This window comes from Zalophus californianus, chromosome 8 (assembly GCF_009762305.2).
Source record: "Zalophus californianus isolate mZalCal1 chromosome 8, mZalCal1.pri.v2, whole genome shotgun sequence".
NCBI lineage: Eukaryota > Metazoa > Chordata > Mammalia > Carnivora > Otariidae > Zalophus > Zalophus californianus.
Window position 1 is genome coordinate 99,833,728 of NC_045602.1, and position 22,683 is coordinate 99,856,410.

The 22,683-nt window shown below is 38.1% G+C and overlaps 1 protein-coding gene across 3 annotated transcripts in view; it reads right to left on the reverse strand.

The window, feature by feature from the left end:
• MACROD2 (mono-ADP ribosylhydrolase 2) overlaps positions 1-22,683 on the reverse strand; it is a 2,068,343-nt gene that overhangs the window by 1,314,083 nt on the left and 731,577 nt on the right. For all 3 annotated transcript variants that reach the window (XM_027621583.1, XM_027621584.1, XM_027621585.1), the window contains exon 5: positions 12,836-12,952. In XM_027621583.1, coding sequence (XP_027477384.1) covers positions 12,836-12,952 — 117 coding nt within the window. The remainder of the gene's footprint in view (positions 1-12,835; positions 12,953-22,683) is intronic.

Genomic DNA, 22,683 nt, shown 5'->3' on the forward strand with positions numbered 1-22,683 from the left:
CTAATAAGATAGAAATGGTTGATATAGGAACATGCTCTAAAGGTTAAAATAATGATTTCCAGAATAATTTTCTATACTAGCCTGGGAGAGACCTTGAGCATATGATATACCCAAGTACAGGAGTAACACTAAAACTGACATTTATTTATTTACTAGACACTAACTATACTGGACAATGCCCCTCCTCCCCATCCCAGGTACAAATATATCAGAATCCAGTGACCGTTTCCATTGGTCACTGCCTAGTAAAACCCCAAGAAAACATGAGGCAAGAAGGTCATCACCCTCAGATCTTCTCATTATTAGATCCCCCAAATAAAATCTCCATGGGAAAGAAGAAAGGACCATAGACGGAGAATCTGACAATTTGGATTCCTGGCAAGGTTTTATAACTTAAATATCTGTGTGATCTTGAGCAAGTCACTTGAATCATTTCATCTCAACTCAGTTGTTCCATGAGGGTGAGGTGTCTCTCTGTTTTGTACATCCTTTCTACCTAAAAGATAAGCAAAGCACCGGGCACATATCTTAGGAACCAGTCAGCGTTTTCTGAATGAATGAAACACTTATCACCACCTACTGTGTGCCAGACAGACTGTTAAATGCAAAGTATATAATCTTAACAGGATACAAAGTCTTGCCTAGCCCTTAATGAGAGGAACTGGCTCATTTGCTAAAAGAGTGATTTCCAGATATCTTTCCAGCTTTGTTGTAATTGTGAGACTTACCAAAAGTTCCATTGTTTCCAAATGTATGTCCTCAAGGACAGTGATGAATAAAAAGCTGCTGTTATACCATGGTGAATAATAAATAGAAACATCTCACATACAGGCTTTGAAATACTGATCCCATCATTTCTGAATGAAGTGGTAAAAGAAAAATGAAAACAAAGTGGAAAAAAAAATGCCATGTGCTGGTTAATCTCACAATAGGCATAAACAATAGAATGTTGCCTGGAGTGTGATATTGTGTTTAAAGTAACAGGTTTGGTGCCCATGACAACCAGTTAATTCGGTATATGGAGAAACACTGCTTTAGAGACAACAGAAAATGTAAGGGAATGTTAGAAAATTAACTCTTTTATGATATGTGGTTCTCTAAACTTTACCTCCCTCTAGGTGGATAGCTATACAAATTGATCTCACAACTGTGTAATATTCTACAGAGCCCTGGCCATTTTCGATGGATACACTTTGATGTGGGGTTTCTCAATCTCTCGTTATTCTTGGCATCCACTCAACTATTTGGGCACTAGATATTATTAAGAAGATGTGAAACCAAAATGACTTTTCTTAATTTTAAAACAATAGGTAAGATATGTTCTAGATGCGTGGAGGAGAAGGGCCCAGTCCTGCTAGCCTACGCAGCACAGCAGTTATCCTTCCTCTGCCTGCCTCCTGGGAGTTTCTGGGAGATCCTGGCAGACTCTCCACCCCAGTTCCATCAAGCCACCCACAAACCCAAATTCTCCCAGAATGCTTTCCAAACAGCTCCACAGACTGAAAAAAAAAAAAAAAAAAAACAAACCCTGAGTTCCATTCTCACAAAACATTATAATGCAGAAGAAAATCTGTGCTCAGCATAATGAGAATATACTTCTAACGGAGTACATGAGAAATGACACATGCATGTGTACGCATCTGACACACCCAAGTATAGGAGGGACGTAACAACAGGAACACAATCATCTGGCTGTGTAAGGAAAGACAGGTTTGGTATCATGAGCCATGATGTAAGAAAGCAAAACCTGAGTGTCTGTAAATGGAAGGAATTTCTAAGATAGCCCCTTGCACTCCACAGACTTTCAAACTGTACTCTAAATATAATACAGACACAATTTGAAGGAAAATTTGCAAAAATACAGTTAAGGTTGTCTCTGGTGATCTTCGCTAAGCAGAATAAATATAGAGGAGGAATAAATCTTTCCTCAAAATGTCACAGGTAGGAAAAGGAAAGCTTCAGAAGGCCTTAGGAAATTATAGGGATTTCACAAATAGCATGTGATTAGAAATGGAGCAACCTCTAGGTGGTTCTGACAAATGAAGGAGCTAATGGGAAACACACCACCTGGTAGAGCAAACAGATTTAGAAGGGCACTGCCATAAACGTAAATAGGAAGCTAGCTCTGCTTCACTCAGCTTGCAGCTTCCACACAGGACAAAGGCTGAATTAATTTCCCCCTCAAAATGAAAACAGCAATTCCTAACAATAAAGAGCATGTGAGTAACAAGTGCAAAGACTAAAGACACTTAAGGAATATCAGGTAAATATCAATACCCAGTTGTGTGTTTGGGTGTGTGTTATTTTTCTCCCAATGCTTTTTGCTAAGCTGAATTTGGGTTCTCTTTGCCTCTAATCTATAAGTGTATCTATCTACCTATCTACCTATCTTTATAAATACATATGTATTTAACATACACTAAATGTAAAATATAAATATTTAATATAAAAATGACAAGTTTCTATTCATAAATATTTGTTTCTATTCATAACAGTTTACCAGTCTAGTGCACTGCCTATGACAGAGGTATGGTATGGAGTATGGTCGCATTTTTGATTTTAAGATCACTGATTGTCACATTACCCCAAATTCTTTTTGCTTTCACCTTGCATGTCACCTCACCTGTCCCTTAGCCTGGCAGGTCATGTGCTAAGAAAATAGACACCAACCATTCTGTGAGTGGGCTCCTTATCTTGTTAAATGAACTTCATGCCTATAGTTGCTGTATTAGTTACCAATTGCTATGTAACAAATACCCCAAACTTAAAATCATAAATATTTGCTATCACCAGGTTTTTCAGGACAGGAATTTGAGAGTGGCTTCACTGGGTTGTTCTGGCTCCATGTCTTTCATGATGTTGCAGTCAAGATCCACCAGGGCTGTGAATAGCAGAAAGCTCAACTGGGACTGGAGGATGTGCTCCCAAGCTCACTTTAATGACTGTAAGCAAATCTCATAAGATCCCCTTCCAAGTTTACTCACATTGTTACAGGCAGACCTCAGTTCTTGCCTTAGGAGTCTCTTCAGAGGCTGTTTGAGTTCTCTTACAACACGATTGCAGGTTTTCTTCTCCTCAGAGCTGCTTCATAACATGCAAGCTGCTTCACCCAGAGAGAGTATATAGTGTACTGAATGGTGACCCCAAAAAGATATCTCCATGACCTAAGTCCCAGAATCTGAATGTGAGCCTATTTGGAAAAAGGGTCTTTGTGGATGAAATTAAGTTAACGATCTCAAGACCTTGATATCATTCTGGAATAGGGTAGGCCTAATGACAAGTGTCCTCAGAGGAGAAGAAAAAAGAGAGTAGGGAAGATAGCCATGTGAAAATGGAGGCAAAGTTTGGAGTTATGTTGCTATAACCCAAGAAATACCTGGAGTCACCAGAAGCTGGAAGAGGCAAGGATGGATTTCCCCCTGCTACCTTGATTTCAGACCTCTGGCTGCCAGAATTATGAGAGAACAAAGTGCTCTTTTAAGCCATCAAATTTGTGGTATTTTGTTATGGCAGCCCTAGGAAACAGAGTGATTTGAAAGAGAGTGAGAATTAAAGATGGAAGCCATAGTCTTTTTGTAACCTAATCTCAGTATTTCCCATTATTCTGACATATTCTATTCACTAGAAAGGAGTGATTAAGTTCAGGCCACATACAAGGTGAAGGGAATTAAACTCTACCTCTCCAGGGGAGAAATACCAAACTTGTGGATGTATCTTTAAAACCAATAAAGTTCTCATCTTAAGTTTCTCAAAATGACTTTTGAAGCTCTTCCCCTTCCTCTGAGAACAGATACCAGGAGGAAGCAGGAACAAATGTCTAAGTCTTGAGGATGGTATGGGACTATTTTTTTTCTTAATTCCTATCTATGACTCCCATATTTTCTCAAACACCAGTCACTACTGCATATGTTCAGATGGATTATTGTCATAAATATTACTGGTAGACTTCATGATGTCATGTATACATAGCTCACTTAAAATGACTATTAATATAGTACCATATAAAAATAAGAAATCAGTATTTCAAAAGCATGTTTATGTACATCAACTCCCTTAATATTTGATTAATTTCATAACACCCCTATAGAGATTTAGTATTATCTAAGAGACTAGGAGAGGCAGTATGTTTCAGCAGACAGAGCACTATACTGTGAGTCAGGATACCCAGACTCTAGTCTTTGCTCTGTCACTTTTCACATGGTAAATAAAAAATAAAAATTAAATAATCTTTCTGGGCCTCAGTTTCCTTAACTGTAAAATTAGGAGGTCAGATAAGAGAATCATTAAAATCCCTGTCCACTCCAGTAGCTGCTGCAGCAGCATTACCTCTATTAGCTCCAAAAACCGGACTAAACTTAAGATTATACATATGTCAGAACTGAAATATAATATCCATACCAAGGAAGAACAGTTGAAAAAGTCAGGGACTATCTTGTTTTAGATATCAGGCAAGGTGACTTTTTTTAACCCTATAGTAAAATACTTTAACTTTGCCAGAAATAAATTTCTCCTGGATAGCTTATGGGGTCTCAGCTCCATTACCATCTCTAAGGGGTGGTGTTCCCCGACCACCATGGGAAAAGTAACCCTTTCCCTCCCACTCTCCACTCTGTTGCCACTCTTTATATTCCTCATATCCCTTACCATGATCTGAGGTGTTTTGCTCTTATGTGAATGTGTTTATTATCTGCCTCTCTGTGCAAAGAACCTAAGATCTCAGAGTATTTGAACCTTAGCTTTTTCACTATAGTTTTCTACATTCCAGAAGAGCACTCTCGCTCAGAATAGGTACTCAACAAACTAAATGAATAAGTAAATGAGGTATGCTAAGTATTTTACAAGTAATAATAGAGCCATATATCTATATTATATCTTACCCTGATAAACAGGGGTTCTGCATCCTAACAAATTCACCCAAGGTAGATACGACTATCCCCAGATAATTATGGATGAAGAAACCTAGGCTCAGAGGTTAAGGGACTTTACCAAACAATTAGAATATCCTGGATTCAAGACCTCTCTTTAGACTTTCTACCTTGATGTTTAGTGCTCTTGACCCAGAATCAATCTTTAATTCTATAGGGAAAAACTTGGTTTTATCAATGTTTTCAATTGGAAACACCTCTAATCAAGCCATAATGTAGTCTAATATTTAGTATTTGGGCTTCATAATTAATTGCAGGGATAATTAATAAATTTACAAACCGTTATGTGTTGCCCACTTTTTAATCAAATCACATAGGTTAGTGATAGCTCAAGGAATCTCTTAGCAGTGGGGGGAAATCTTCGTTTAACTCAGCATTCACTATTTCTATAAATGTATTCCTCAGTTCCTGCACATTAACTACTGTGGCTCTGAAATTAACCTTTCCTGTTTGCTTGTGCCTGACCTCAAAGCATCCCAAATTACTCAAAGCAATTCTGATGGCTTTAATTTATGAGAACACCTTCAAATATTCATCTTTTAAATCCTGAAAATGATTATCCCTGCACAACAGTGGCTCTCTTTTCAATCTTAGCTGATAACTCTGATTAAATATATCCAAAGGCTGATTACCCCTACTGCGGTTAACGCCAGTGTCACAGCTAACTACTTATTTCACAGCAGGAATTGCCTTCGAGAGCCCATTTACACTATTACCCAGAATTGATTTACACTGTTATTTCCTATTGATCACATAGGCAAAAGAAGGTATAGACAGTGTCCTCTGAAGGCCTGCTAAGATCTCAAATAACGCAAGCCAAGCACAGGCACTTAGTCTACATTCAGCTAGTACATTTACAACAATGTAAATACTAGCTGCTTCCAAGATGTTGTTATTTTTAGAAGCAACTATTTACTATTAGAGTCCTTTAGTTATTTCATCACAAAGCCACTTGGAGATGGAATCTATGTTATTACAATGGGTAAAAAAGAGAGAGAAAATGAAAGAAAGTAATCCAAGTGTAGGTTATCTGGGTGCCATGTGGACAAGTTGAGCAAACTTTGTCCCCCTGTGCTTTCTTTCACTGCTAGAGTCTTTGAGCAAGAAGCATGGCTGGTGACAGGATAACAGAGATGCTGAGATGGTAGCAGTAGTAGCTCTGCAGATTTCTGGTATCACGTAGTCCTATCTTGAGTGTCTTCTTGGTTGGTTTCCTGCAGTGGCAGCTATGACTATCGCAAAGACAATGCCTTCATTAATTCCTCCAGTAAACATGTATCAAAGGCCATGAACTTGATTCTGGATATGTCAGATACTAAGGATACCAGGGGTGAATGAGACTGATAGGACTTTTCTCTGTTCAAACTGTTAGTCTGTTTGAGAAGGCAGGCAATAAATAAGGAAACAAATACTAACTGTGAACATGCCACAAAGGAAAAGAAGAGCATGTCTGAGTTCTCTTCAAAGAAAGCCCTAATCCGCAACCCAAAAGGATGCCTATGTTGTGTAGCGAAACAGGACTAGGGTAAGGAATCAAAAGCCAAGGGTTCTGCTCAGGATTCCACCACTGTCTAGGTCAATGATGCTCATGCTTAAGTTTGCATCAAAGTCACATGGAGAGTTTGTTAAACCACAAAGTTTAATTCAGTAGGTCTGGGGTGGGGCAAAGGAATTTGCATCTCTTGACAAATCCCCAGGTGCTGCTGCCGCTCCAAGGAGTGCGTTTTGAGAACCACCACTCTGTGTTTTATAATCTTTCTGCCATTTTCACTTCCACATTCATCATAAGGATCACTAAGGAGATAAAAATGTATAAAACTGCTTAATATAAATGAAAGGGGTGGTAATTATGAAGAAATAGATTCAAATAGTAATTAAATGCCTAAAGCACTTAAGGAAAATGAGCCAATCAGAGTTGGTTTTAGGAGGAACAATCCCATGTCTCTCTTCAGGAAGGAAGATGGTTCTATATTCTTCAAGAGCCATTTTTCTCTTTGTGTAATATAAGTCATTTAATTATGGAAGGGGCTCATGAGGGCCCTCAGATCTCCATCAAAGCCTGACAGAGTCATATTCTTGACAGCATGCCCACTCCACTGCCTTCACAATCAGACACCTGCTGGTGGAGCCCATGATGGCTGAAATCAGGTCACGCATCACAGAGGACTAACTGGGAACCATCTCATGAGTTACCTACTCTAGAAACTGAATTTACTCTGGACTACAGGCTCCCTTTGAGCATATTAGCTACCACCACTGGAGGAAGAAAGGCATAAAGATTTATTGCCTAATACTTTAGTGGTTTGAATTAACTCTCCCTTCAGAGACTTGACTTACTCACTTTCCAGGTATGGCCCTACTGAGAAAAATGACCCTTTTTTTTTTTTCAAGGTGGCCTTATAATTTGAAAGATTTAAAAGGCTTCAGATCATCCTCCCAAGGTGATGTTCTATTGAGGCAACAGAAGCAAGAGCTGTCCCAAGAAATAGACGGCAGGTATTTTATTCCCACTTTTGTCAGTAGGGATCTAAATCATGTACATTCAGTAAAATTCAATAAATATTTAACCTCTCTGAATCTCAGCTTCCTCCTTTATAAAAAATAGGGATTGCCAAAGACCAGGAATTGGCAAAATCTTTCTGTTAAAGCCTGATAGTAAATATTCCATGCTTTCTGGTCATAGAGTTCCTGTGGCAACTACGTGACACTGTCTCATGAAAGCAGTTATAGATGATATGGAAACAAATGCTGTATTTTTTTTTTTAGATTTTATTTATTTGACAGAGAGAGAGAGAGCATAAGCAGGAGAAGCAGGCTCCCCCCTAAGCAAGGAGCTCGATATGGGACTCAATCCCAGGACGCCGGGATCATGACCCTGGCTGAAGGCAGATGCCCAATGAACTGAGCCACCCAGGTGCCCCCAAATGCTGTATTCTAATAAAATTTTATCTATAAAAAGCACGCAGTAGGCCTTGGCCAACACCTGCCATAGACTCTTGCCCTAAACAGGTGATACTTGAGTTATCTGCCATGCGCCTAACATGGACATAGTTTGTTACTGGGAGCAACGAACTTAACCATTCTGTACCTGAATTTCCCTTTGTGTTGAAAAAGAACACCATTACTTGTCATGTCACTTCCTCATAGAAATTTCAAAAGGACTGATGAGCTAATGTTTCAAAGTACTATGATTTCTTGATGAAGGGCAGGGGAGAAGTATTATTATCAACTGTACCTTTTAAGCTACTATCATCTGATTATTATTGTACCTGGGAATAGAATGAAGATTCTGATTCATATATGCTATACTGTGGTCTCTCATCCGACAGTCTCCCTTCAAATGATTAATAAAAACCTGTGAGTTGGATGCTAATATTACTCTTTGATATCTTCCAAAGATTAAATGGAAAGAATAAAAGAAACAGATCCTACCACTTTATATACAGATTTTAATATTTTTCCATTTATCATTCATGATTATTCAGCCTTAAAGCCTAAAAATGGAGCATTCTCAAGAAATAGAAGAGATATGTGAGCTATGCCAAAAAACATTAAATTAAGTTGATATAGTTTCTTTATATTTATTTGTTCACCCTTAGGAGAAGCACCATTAAAAGTAAATTCCTTAAACAAAAGACTTTGGAATTAGATGGATGTTAAAATGTGATTTAAAAAACCCAAGGGATAATTAACACTAATTTCATCATTTCTCAGGGATATTAACATAAATTGTCTTTTACATCTTGCCCATCACCAATTATCAACCAATCTTCCACATTTAACAAGTAATTCATTTAGTAGATGTTTTTCTAGTACCCATTATATACAAGGGACTGATAGAAAGGTGGAAAGCTTGTAGGTATAACAATAAAAAGTAGTGAAAAGTGTCCTCAGTGTGTTAACAAGCTGTATTCATGAGTTTGAAGGAAAAAAAAAATGCATTTTGCAGAGTTGATAAGGAAGACTTGTTTCATGACAGAAGTGATATTTGAGTTGAGTCAAGAAGACAGGAAAGGGGCAAAGAGCTTTCTAGATGGCCCTAAATACAGACCCCAGCACAGGCACACCACTGTGAGCAATTCAGGTCATGTAAAAGCTTGTTAGTGCAGGATATGGCAGTAAATCATGGAAGGCCAAAGGTAATCAGGCTAACAAGTCTGTGTTTAAAGAAAAACCCTTCCAAGGATTTTGAGAGTAGTGGAGTTAGGTTTTTACCCATTCATTCAACAAACATATTTTGAGCCCCGATTATGTGTCAAATATTTTTCTAACCTGTATGGACAAAGCAGTAAGTGAAAAAGATGCAGAAAAAAAAAATCTCTGCCCTCATTTTCACGGGGGAAGACAGACAAAAACAAAATCGGTAAGTAAATGATACCAAGTATTTGAAGGTTAAATACTATAGATACGCAATTATAAATAAAACAAAAAAGCAATTATAAGCAGGTTGTTTTGGGCAATACTGGAGGTTACATTTGAGCAATGGTTTGACGTAGGTGAGGGAGCAAGCCAGATAGGTATGTAGAAGAATAGAATTCTAGGCGGAGGAAACACTAATGCAAGTGCATTACAGGTCAGAAAAGCAACCTGTGTGGCCAAGAAGAGGACAGAGGGAGATGATGTCCAAGATGCAAGGAGGGCTACAACGCTTAGAGTCTTATAGACAATTATGAGGACTCTGGACTTAGGAATATCAGTCTACCAGCACCAGGCAGAATGCAATGCAGGAGGGAAAGAATTAGTAGAGGAAACATTTGCAAAACTATTTTCCAGGTGAAAAGTTCTGAAACTATTTATTTGATCACTCATTCATTCACATTAATTCAGCACATATTCAGGAAACATTGTGCTAGATATTGACACTAAAACTGTGACTCTGATAGACAAACTTCTCCCACATGAAGTTGGCCCTCTGGTAGAATGATGATAGCATGAATAGAAAGGTTCCACATGTTGATAAGCTTCTAAAACTCTGTAGAAATCTAAATTTTATTATGAATCTAATATTGTAAAAGAGAAGGTCCCAAAAGGTCCAACTGTATAAAAAGTCCTTAGTCTACCTCTTAAGTCATTTCTTTAGCAATCACATTTAATGAAATATTCACCAATATTCTTTCCACTCTTATGATTATTTTGAAAAGAATGATTGGATATTGTACATCAAAAGAAATCAAAATATCCAAACAATGAAGAATAAACTAAATCTCTGAGGCTTATCTTTCTACCAATTATGATGAGTCACAATATAGACTTACAAACATGATTAATTCAAATATAAGCATTAAAAAAAGATTAATTTAGCAAGCATAAAAGAAGCAAAGACCAGTCCAAAATTACCAAGTTTGTCTGTAACCTAGACAACAGCGTTTTCCAAACAAATTGCTGATGCATGAAGATATTATCATTGGTGGCTGGATGACTGGCTTTAGTACGCCCATAATGATAAACCTGCTGTCACAGAGGACAGATAGGAACTAGTTTCTGCTGTCAAACTGTCATGGAATTATTAAATATAGAGGGGGAAAATGACCCAAACAGTATGTAATGAGCTCCCTTTCATTCTCTCTCTACAAAAGCACATCTGTGGATTGTTAATGACTCTGAAATGGATGAACCGAATTGATGAGAAAGAAAAACATCTTTCAGGGGTAGGAGAAGGGAAAATGAACACACACACACAATGTTTATAAAATACAATTTAAAATATAAAGGCTTGTGAAAGTACTGTGGAAAACTATAAAGTGGCACACAGATGTAAGCTATTATTACTCATTTCCATATTGCTTGATTGCTTTCTTTGCTTTTCTTTATGTTTCCAATATAGATCATTAATCTTTCAAAATATAGAGAAATACCAAGACTTATTCACAAGTAGTCCATGTGTGTGACTTTCATGAGGTGGCCCTGCCATCCCAAGTCTGGTCCTTTCTATGGTGCTGGATGATTTTCTTACTAGATGTGCCCTGTGGCCTGTGCACAGCGACTTGAATGTGTTTAAGGCTCTCATTATCTCAGTTCACACAGATTTGGTACCAAGTCCTGTGGACTGACTTTTGTTAACTAGAGTCCTTGTGCCACAAAGACTCAGTTGGCCCGGAGTCCCCAGGAAAGCCACACCTTGGCTCAGAGTTATGACTCAATCATGAAACTCCTCAAGCATAGGTCTTGGTATCATTAATCTTCATACCTCCCTCAATAACCCTGAACTAAGCTGGATGATTTAGAGGGATGTCAGACAGGAGCAAGCACATTAGACAGAATCATCATGGCATCAACCCATACACTAAAGCCATCATTTTATTTGGTCGTATTTAGTGATACTGAGGTTATCTGTCTTCAGAAATCTCAGAGGTAAAGAATTTCTTATTGGTGCTTTAATACATAAGAAAGAAAGTAGTAAAGCAGTAGGAAACCAGGCCTTATTCATTAGTTTAAGGACAGACACAAGTCTGAAAGTAATCAATAATCTGCTTGTTCTCAGGGCAGTATCAGTTAGCTATATCACAAAGGTAATATGGTGTTAAAAAGAAAAAATGACCAATATTTGTAAACATAGAGACATATAATCCTGGAAAGGGAAATCACCTTTAATACTCAGGTTTTCTGACTCAAAGGGAGAACTGTTTGGAACACCACTGTACACAAAGGACTTTATTTGACATAAATATACATTTCAAGTGGGAGTGAGGGGCCATTTGGTACATGATTTGACTCTTTCACATAAGGTAAAAACACTAAGAAAGAAAGAAAAGTGAGAAGTTGAGAAGCCACTGAAGGAAAAATTAAACAGTATATAGTTGATATACATTCACTAGAACCCACTGTGAGAAATATAGAATGCAGTATTATAATGTTTATAAAGAAAAAATATCATTTTAATATATGACATTTACTACAAAACCTCAGATTTAAACATTATTTAAAGTAATCTTTAAAATATAACACACTATCTCTCCACTCACACATATCCATAGGAAATTCATTCTTACACACCCTGTCTATACAGAGCCCAACAAGTATCCTACAGATAGTGTTATAATTTTTCAGTCATGTTTTCTCCACTGCAAAAAAAACCGAAAAACAAAAACTCACTTCACTTTTACATAAAATGTATTCACAGACCCAGGCAGTATCATAAGAAGCAGATGAATAGAATAAACAATTAATTGGTGTCACAATTTCCAAATCAATGAACACCTTAACAGTGCAATGAAACCCTTTACCTCCACCCGCCAAGCCCTGAAGGTTATGTGATTAAAAAATCCGTGCCTTTAACCTGCTCCTAAGTATTTTTATTCCACACCACCCCACTCGATTGGCTAAACGACTAGGCAACAAGGTCAATCAAATGCAATACTTCTCTCTATTCAAATATAATGGAAATTTTGACCATTCCACATTCAAAGAGCAAATACATTCTCACACTGACAACCACATTCCATTGGCTTTTCCTGAAAGCAAAGTGTGACAGATGTCTTGGCTGTAATTGCCAATCAGCCTTTACATGGCAGCTGAAAACACAATACATCACTTTGATCTCTTTTGTTCTAAACACATTCACAATCAAGAAACCTGAACAAGGAATAAGAAATTGGCATCACTTCCAGAAGCTGTCACTCCATGGCACTTAAATGCTATAATGTATATTTTGCTCATATTTTTATTTCTCTGTTTCAGAGACACTCTGTTGAAGACCTGAACAAAAATCTCCTACACTCACATATGATACATATATATTTAAAGAACTACTTGGAGCACACATTTTATTACCAAGTACAAAATCCGAATATAAGCCCACTTAATTAAATATCCCCACTACCACTTCCTTTCCCAGTTGCACACTTTCGGGATAAAATCAGAGACACGTGCTCAGCTGATTTGGAAACAGGGTTCCCAAGGGCTGTACTCACATTTTGCAGGCAGGTCGTAGCCACATGTGATTTTTGCATGTCCAGTTTCACAGCCATTCAGGTTACGACATTCAGCCAGTAAACAGGGCCCAGCTGCTCTGTGAATACAGCCATCCACTAAGGGAGAGAGAAAAAAGTTAGCTCGTTTTGTCCTTTTGGAAGTAAATGCAAAACCCGAGACAGGAAGATAAAAGGAACTCAATTTGTTTCTCTTGAAAATCACCGTGTCTCATGGAAGAAAACCCGTGACGTCCAATCCTTCAAACACTATATTTTCGTGTGTGTGTGTGTGTGTGGTGAGCAGAGGTAGAAGGGTTACAAAAGTCATGCAGTGTGCTGGTAAACATTAAGCGGCAGTTTCTCTTGGGATGGGGGAATCCCTGATTTGCCATTTCCATTCTCAATTGTGTAAATATCCCCACCATGCCCAATTTCATACTATCAACTTGAGGTCACTGAACACAGGGTGCGAATGAAATGCTAACAATTCTGTCTCCCAAGCTGGTAAGTATTGTGTCTGACATACCACAGGTTATAGAAGAAAAAGGTCGAGAAGAAAGTGAGCACAGCACTCTAAAACATCCATATTCACCTCAAAACTAAGAGTAGAATTAAAGCCATTAAAAAAAGAACCAGACCTCCGAGTTCCCCCTCACCCGCCCAACAGCAGGACACAAACACAGCTGTGTTTCTGCAGCTGACAGGGCACTAGATGATAGGCAAGGGTAGCTTGGGTCTTAGTAAACGCCCATAAAACCACCCTCACTCACCTGACAGCAACTAAGCCAAGAACTTGAGCTGTTCCTGCCCTTGCTCCACAAATTGAACAGCTTCCTTCCTTTCACCAACCTGAAGTCTCATCAGTCCTCTGGCCTCTGCATCCTTCCCCTTCACGTCTGGCCTACACAGTGAGACTCACCTTTCAAAAACACAAATCTGATGCTGTTGGAAATTAAGACTTTATATGACTGGATGGGGCGGGCGTGAGTGCACAGATGGAAGGCTCAAAGATCATATGCACATACATTAGGAAATTGAACACTTGGGTTCTTAGTTGTTGTTGAATGGACCTCTTGGACTGAAAGGAAATGCAAGATTGTTAAATGAAGGGTAAAGTGAGAAAGAGGTAGAGAGTAAGAGTAAGTTGGGATGTGAAAATAAACCAGGATATTAAGAGATCTGAAGATGTCCCCCTCTCTCCACAGTCCACAACACCATGGAATTGACCCAGAGAATCCTCAGTGTTCCAATGCTCATTCTTTCACTGTTCAGTCATACACATACTCACACATACAATTTTTCTCTTCCAAAAAAAGCTTAATAAATTTTGTTCAAACTCTTTCACATAGCAATTCTACTTTTAAAAAAAAATATTCTATGGAATAATTAACACAAGTGCAAAACCTACAACTCTAAGAATGTCAGAGTTGTTTATAATAGTGGAAACTTGGAACTTCTCAGAGAGCTAGTTAGATAAATCAAAATCCATCAGTGCAATACTATTATGCAGCTGCTAAAAAGAATGGGCCAACTCTGTATGTAAATAGTCCTAAACATGGAAAGATTTCGAAATGAAATGTCAGGTTTAGAAGAGTACATAAATCATGCAGTCACAGTTTTGCTTACAAAGTTACACACACACACACACACACACACACACACACACACACACACATGCACCCCAAAGATATACCAAAATATAAAAAGTGATCATGAGATGGGAAACAGAGGGTGAGACTATTAGGAAAAAAATTAGGCCCTAATTTATGTTTGAATTTTTTTTTACAAGAGCATCAAAAGAAGTATTTTAAACTGAAAAATTTTTCTTGGCAAAGAGATAATTAGTTACTTAGTTTGAAATGGATAATTAAAATAGGATTTGCTAGTGTATTTAATCATATGCTGTCAAATATTGTCTACATTATTTAGATGGCAGTATAATGCAGTTTATAGATATCTAATTCTCAAAATCTTCACGTTATACCAGCATTCATGACTGCATTAGATCAATGAAAAAACGGCCAAAGAGCTATTTAATAATAATGACTTCAGCTTAAATTTCTTGAGTGCATCTATACGCCAGCCACTACACTCAGGACAACTTTACCAGCAGATACTAATTTTATCATCTGCGTTTTATAGAGGCTTAAAAGACATTAGTAACCTACCAATGTTCACAAAATACTGGCAATATGATTCAAAACCTTACCATACCCTGACCCACTATAATTCACTGCCTTTAGGACCTGAATCCAGGTAGTCTTACCTCAATCCCTGCATGTGGTATGTTGAACCACCACATTACATTGCCTGTCAGTTCCCATCAATTCTACTTATGAGTTGTAATGGTCATACAATCACATGCACAGATCCCAAACGTGCAGTTTTGATGAGTAGATACATAACAAAGGTATATACTCATGCAACCATGATACCAATAAAAATGCAAAATGTTTTCCGTCAACCCAAAAAGTTCTCCTGTGCCCTTTCCATCCAATTTCCCTTCTCACCCCACAGAGAGAGCCCCTTTTCTGATTTCAATCAGCCTAACTACGTTTTGCCTGTTACATAACTTCAAACTTTATATAAGAGATGGAGAATAGGGGCTAGCTTCTTTTACCCAGCTTATTTTTGAGATTCATCTGTGTTGTTGCATGCAATTCTACTTCATTCCTCTTTATTCCCAAGTGATATTCCACGGTTAAAAATACCATAATTTCTTTATCCATTCATCTATAAATAGGCAGTGGTATATTTACAGTTTTTAGCTATTGTGAATAAATCTGCATACTTTACAAGTGCTTTTGTGCTATATGTTTTTATTCCCATTGGACAAATAACTATTAATAAAATTGCTGGGTCAGGGTATATTCTACTTTATAAAGAACTAATATACAGTTTTCCTAAATGATTATACCAATTTACATGCACCCACAGCAAAGTGTGAGAGTTCAAGTTTTGACAATCCTTTGGTTTTGTCAGCCTTTTTAATTTTAGCAATTCTAATGGATATAAAGGGGTATCTCACTGTGATTTCAATTTGCATTTCCCTGATGATTAATGATGTTAAGTATCTTGCCAAGTGCTTCTTGGTCATTCATATATATTCTTTTTGGAAGTGTCTGCTCATGTCTTTTGCTAATTTTTATTGTCTTTTTTTATTACTGAGTTGTGTTAAATCTGCTATTAGCTCCATCTAATTTTTCTTTTTAATTTCAGAGATGTATTTTTTAGATCTTGAGATTTGCCTTTGGTTCTTTTTCTTACAGTTTTCATATCACTCCTGAATTTTCCCATCTCCTCACCCATCTATTCATGAAAATGCCTTCACAGATTCTGCATAGTGATTTTAACATCCTATCTGACAATTCCAGTGTCTGTCAGTTATGAGTTTGTTTATATTGACTGCTTTTTCCCCATGACTCTGGGTCACATTTTCTTGTTCCTTTGCATGTCCAGTAATTACTGATGACATATAAACACTGTAAAGATGTTGTAAAGGCTTTAAATTATATTATCTTCCTCCAAACATCATTGAAGTTTGCTCCTACAAACAGATTACTGCCAGGTAACAGGGAGGCCTCAGTTTAGGCTTTGTTAAGGCAGGTTTATTCCAGTTTTCCTTTACTTCTAGGATGTGGTCTTTACTCCTAAAGCATGAAACTTCCAGAGTTTCAATGGAAAACCCAAGTGTTTGTCGATTCCCTCTAACTCGATGGAGCTAAAATTCTGAACTCTATATTCCTGAAGTGAGAAACTGAATGTTCTGCTCAGTTCTTTCAGCCTTCTGGCTCTCGTTTACTTCCTGGGCTCCTTGGACTCTTTATCTGTATGTACATGGACAGTTTAAGGCTCTGCCAAAGATTACAGGTATTCATTTACAGATTTGGGGGCTCCCTCCTCTGTGACTCTCTCCCTTCAGGAATCCTAATCTCAATTCCTAGTCATTCTGACAACACTGAATTCAGTCCTATGATGCCTAAAACCGATAAAACTAGTGTTTTTTTCCTTTGAGCCCTATCAGCCACTTCCCATGTGGGGCACAGAGGGCCTGTGGGGTCAAAGCTATTTAAATGTGGATCTTACCCAGTGTGGTTTCCTTCTTTCGAAGGTAGAATCCTTTTTAGTTTCAGCTTGCTTTTAGTTGCTGTCTAGTGCCAATAAACAGTTCCTGACGTTGCTTTTATATTTTGTCAAGAATTTTAAATTACTATTGGTAGGAAGTCTACTCTGATACAAGCTAGGCTGTCATTATCAGAAGCTGGAAGTAGACGCTGCATTTTCTATTGGCTAAAACATGGTATCATATTATTTTAGAGCTGTATGTGGCCTTTGGAAAAAGTACATGGGAGAAAAAAGGAAATGGTATTATCTATTGTATCAATTCTGTACTTAAGAGTCGGTTGTTGTGTCTTTGAAAGACAAAAAATAAATAAATAATGTCTCTATATGTATAAACTCAGTATGAGATTTTAAAATTCTCTAACCTATTGTCAATTCTTTTGCTCGACTTATTTTTCCTAAAATGCAAATCTGATTTCATCACTTCCATACTAAAGTAGTGTTTGCTATTTCCCATATCTTACATTATAAACCCCTTAATTACAAATTATGGTCTCTTAGACCCTTCATAAATGTGGTTCCAACTTAACCTCCCAACCTAACATCATCCCACTCTCACTCCCTTGGCATCATGTAATCTGACACATCTAAATCTTTACCATTCCCTAAACACAACACGACTTCCTTTGCAAAGTGCTCTCCACCCAGAATATCCAGCTACCCCTCGCCTGTTTCCTGCCTAGCAAGGTCTTTCTCATTGTTCCACTTCTAGTTCCAATGTTTCCTCCTCTAAAAAGCCATTCACAACATTTACAGGACACAATAATGTCTTTTTATGTTCCCATATTCTGGTGTGTACCCTTATTTTCATACTTACAAATTGTTTTATAGCTCTTGTATAAACACAGCAGACTGGTTATATGTTAGCAAGTCTCTCTTGCTTTAGTCATTCCGCTCCTTGAAGGTACAGGAGGTGGCTTATTCTTGTTGTATCCCTCGTTATCTTTTTTTAAAAGACTGTATTTATTTATTTGAGAGAAAGGGAGAGAGAGCACAAGCAGGGGGAGCAAGCAGCAGAGGAAGAGGGAGAAGCAGGCTCCTGGATGAGCAGGGAGCCCAATGTGGGGCTTGATCCCAGGTCCCCGGGATTATGACCTGAGCTGAAGGCAGATGCTTAACTGACTGAGCCACCCAGGAGCCCCTATATCCCTAGTTATCTTAAGAACTGACTTTTTATAAGTATTTAATACAAGTTGAATTAAATGCAAGTAAATTTGGGAGGAAAACTAGTGTAGCTTTTTTTTTTTTTTTTTTTTTTTTTTTTAATAATACTGAAGAAGTAACCAGGCTAGTTAAATCCAAAGAACCAGAAATGGAAAAGCAAAGTTAAATACACAGCCACAATGTGTGGTCACAAATCTAGTGATGAGCTTCCATATTAAAAGTGTTAACAATTCACAGAATCTGAAAATTCACCCATTTCCCCATGTCTGGTGCAGCCCAGTAGAAAATCTGCTCCTTTACCTTCCCCTAGGGTCAGCCTAACATCAGGCTGGGTAGTGGCAAGATGTGAGACATAACACAGCTGTAATTTTTTCATTTCTCCCACCCCCAGTCCCCAGGTGGGAGGGGAAAGAGGACCAACAGTTAGCATTTACACTGCCATAGAAGATATTCAGTCTGACCCAAATGTCTAAACCCAATTACAACCAAAAAACAAAAACAACTAACCAAACAAAAAACCCAAGACCAAAAGTCTAAATGAGAAACGAAAGTTGAGCACAATTTTCCAGAGAGCAATAGGACTACTGATGCCTCTTAGCCTATAAAAGAAATATTCACATAGGAACAAAAAGAAAAGACGACTAACCTCCATAAATAAATATGTTCACTGAAGTCCACTTATTTTTCTTTCTGGTTATATAGTTAGAAAGCAACTCCCAGCCTCCCTTGTAGTGAAGTTGTGTGAGGTCATGAGTTTGAGTTGTGTTCAAAGGAGTATCAGTAAAAATGATGTAACTACTTCTATGTCCAATCCCTAAAACTCCTACACCCAGTCTTCCACATCATCTTCTGTTGTCTGCAGGCTGCACGCAGAGGATTCATTGGAAGACTCTAATTCCCCAGGAGATGGTATAGCAACTAAACAGAAAGTGCCTGAATCCCTAAATGACTGTGTGGAACAGAGCTCCACCTCACCCCCACTTCCCATATTCGACAGTCAGTCCAGGGATAGGCAAAATTTCATTATTAAAGCCACTGAGATTTGGGGATGTATGTAACATAGTTTGTCTTGACTGATACTTGTACTTCTATTGTAAATATCCCAATGATAATTTTCATTCAACTTGATTACTGCTATTTTTTAAATTTGTATGCAAAAAAAATTTTAGATTTTACTACTAGAAAGAACATATTATCTTAGCCAAGTTCATTTCCTTAAGTATGCCTCAGAGTTCTTAATCATGCTAGACACTGAGGACTCCATGAACACCAAAGCCAGCCTGCCCTATTCATTCAAATAGTTGTTCCTCTCACTTTGTGATTGAAACCAGACTAATAGAAGATAAAGGCTGAGGACTGCCTAACAAACTGTCTGTGCTATGATCAGCTAGGAATGGAGTGAACACTGAAGTCACTCATAGAGCTGCTCTTCATCAGGGCTAAGAGGAGTCTGGCTGCAACTTCTTCCAAAAACCAGGTTTTCTGCTATACTGACAAACCTGCCTTTGCCATCCTGACAGAAAGGCCAAAATGCTTGCAGGCAGATGGTTAACTAAGGCAAGGGCCTTTGACTCCTGGCATATTTCCTCCAGTTATCTAACAACATCTAAATCCAGAAGACTTCAGCCTACTAATTATACCATCTTGGGTAGGTTTCCTTACACCATAGCCTAGAGAATTAGACTGTCTCTGGATGGGATAGAAAGACGGGTTTCGGTTGTACTTGAGGGGAGATTGTTTTTTAACTTTTGTCAGTAGTACCTTGGAGTGTAGAGTTTGAATGTTCTTATGGGATGGTCTTAACCCACTATTCAAATAGCTAAAATAAAGACAAAAGAGATGGGACATAAAACCACATCAATTTTTCTGACCTAAGATTTATATTACCCCATACAGTCCAATCTGCCTCTTTGGCCTTCCTCAGGTAAAGCTCCCCATTTTACATACAGATGAATAAATTGATCCTGAAAATAGGAAAGAAAGACAAGCCACAAAGCACTGAATGGGAATATTTCAGATACATTGGACCAGTAAGTGTAAGAGCTAGCAAAAAAAAGGAACCAGGGAAGATTTCTAAATATGTGTTTTGAAAAATGCTAAACACATTATATAGCAAAATCCAGTTATTTTATAAATTGGCCCTATGAGCTCTCTTATTTGTCTTACGAAGACAAATTTTTAAACAGTTTTTAACAAGGGGGATTTTGAAGTTCTTGGATCTGTACATATTCATTTAATCTCCTTTTGTAAATAAAAGACAGTAACTTAATCTAAAACCAGCCACATGAATCACATTAGCCTGAAAAATAAGAGACTCTCTCATTGAATATATCTTTTAGAAGCCCAAGAGAATACAACAGAGTTCTTTCCAAATCAAATCAACATAAATTTATTAAACAAATACCTCGCACAAAGCATTCTGCAAGAAGCTGTGAAGAAATCAAATGATGGTAATAATATGTCACATCTTTTGAGGATTTACCATGTGCCTTCTGGTGTGCTAAGTGACTTGCAAGCTTTTCCTGTATAAGAAAGAGGCAGTGCTGAAAAGTGTAAAGAGGATGGTTCTAGAGTCAAACGGCAGAGGCTCGTGTCCCAGTGCCATCATTATAGCTCCCCATACTTTGATTTTTCCCTCTGCAAAATGGGGCCCTTTTAGGACCTCTCTTCAAAATCATAGGGTTTTTGTGAGCAAATGAGTTATTACATGACAACCACTTTAAATAATGCTTGGCATGTAGCAAGCATGTAGTAAATGTTGGCTATGTTATTACATTTAATATCATAGACTTCTTAACAAGTAAGATCTATTAGGATGACTACTTAACAAAGAAGAGTATGTTAAGGAGTTAGTTCAAGACACACAGAAGATGGGGTCAGAATCCAGGTTTGCTCGAACTTAACCTATATTCTTAATCCTTATTTTCTTTTACCGCCATTCATGCAAAGAAGTATAACCATGGCCCCTTTCCTTGGGAGGCAAGTGAATAGGACAGACAGGCTCAGAATCATGTTTTCACTGAAATAAAAAGTAATTGACACTATATAGAATATCTTAGTTATGGAGAGTATGTTTTTTAATAGATCAAAAAATTAGAGGAATAGGTCACATGTTAATGTGTTACTTTTTATAAAGTCCTTTGATAAAATGACCACATATTTCAACTCTCAAAACAATCTTACAAGGTGGTCCTGGACTTTATTACGTTTCCCATTTTATAGCTGAAGAAACTCAACCAGTGTAAAAGTAAATGTCTAAGCCATCCACCTGTTAAGTGGCAAATATGAATACAAGTTTCATTGTTCTTAAAGTGTGGTCAATATCACTTGGGAAGCCTGAAAAAGAAGTGGATTCCTAGACCCAACCTCAAATCTAACAGGGTCAGTCTCCCTAGCAGTGGGATCCCAGAATCTGCATTTAATAATCTCAACAGATAGCACGATGCACACTACCAACAGAGAACTTTGAGAATCACTCCTCTATACTACCTTGTTTGACAAACCTCCAAAGAGTGGTGAGTAGTTGGGCCTGTGGCAAGTGATCTGAGAATTCGCTGGATGCACGAACTCACAAGACATAGCTCTACCAAATCAGAAGATACCCGTTAACTAGAGCTATATTCCCCTATGAGTCCTAATCAATTATTGAAAGAATCCCTGCCCTTAACAGTTTGCTGTTAGAGCAGGCAATGTTAACTGAAAATAGAACTGAATTCCAGCAGCAAGTAGGATTTTAATTAAATGCTGTTTCACTCAAAGATAGATACAGTAGTCATGAAATGCCTCAGGCATAAAGAGGTCCTTGGTGTATGGTCTCCAAAGTAAGGTCACAAGACATCAATACAGGGGAGGGAAGAATATATTTAAACTTTACTTGATATTTATAATTTTTATCTAAAAAGATAAGAATGAAGTTCAAGTTTACTAATATTTAACACAGATTGACAATAGCACTTGTATATAATTTACAAGTAAAGACAGACATTTTATAAGTGCATGCTCAAAAAATTTTTACTGAGAGTAGAGGGTGGAGCAATATGGCGGAGAAGTAGGAGACCTGGATTTCGTCTGGTCTCAGGAATTCAGCTGAATAGGGATCAAACCATTCTGAACACCGACGAACTCAACAGGAGATTGAAGAAGAGAGTAGCAACAACTCTCTGAACAGAGACCCGACCACTTACTGGAAGGTAGGACATGCGGAGAAGTGAATCCGAGCCGATATTCCGGAGGATAGACAGTGGTGGAGGGGGCCTCCGTCAGCCGCTTCTGGCAAGTGCTACAAAATTGGAACTTTTAGAAGTCGGTTCCACAGAGGGACGTCACTCCAGTGGCTAAGTGGGAAGTGGAACCCTCGCGGGACAGTGTGGTCACAGGACCCTCGGGGTCACAGAAAGACCGGGGGTGCCTGAGTGCAGCAAAGCTCCCAGGTATCCGAGCGGGGAACCCGGCTGCAGAGACGGAGCCGAGGGGCGGGCTCTCAGCTCGAGGTTGCCAAAAACTGTGATCCGTGGCCCAGTCGGGCCACTGTGCCTCCAGCAGGGACCCAACAAGCAGCAAAG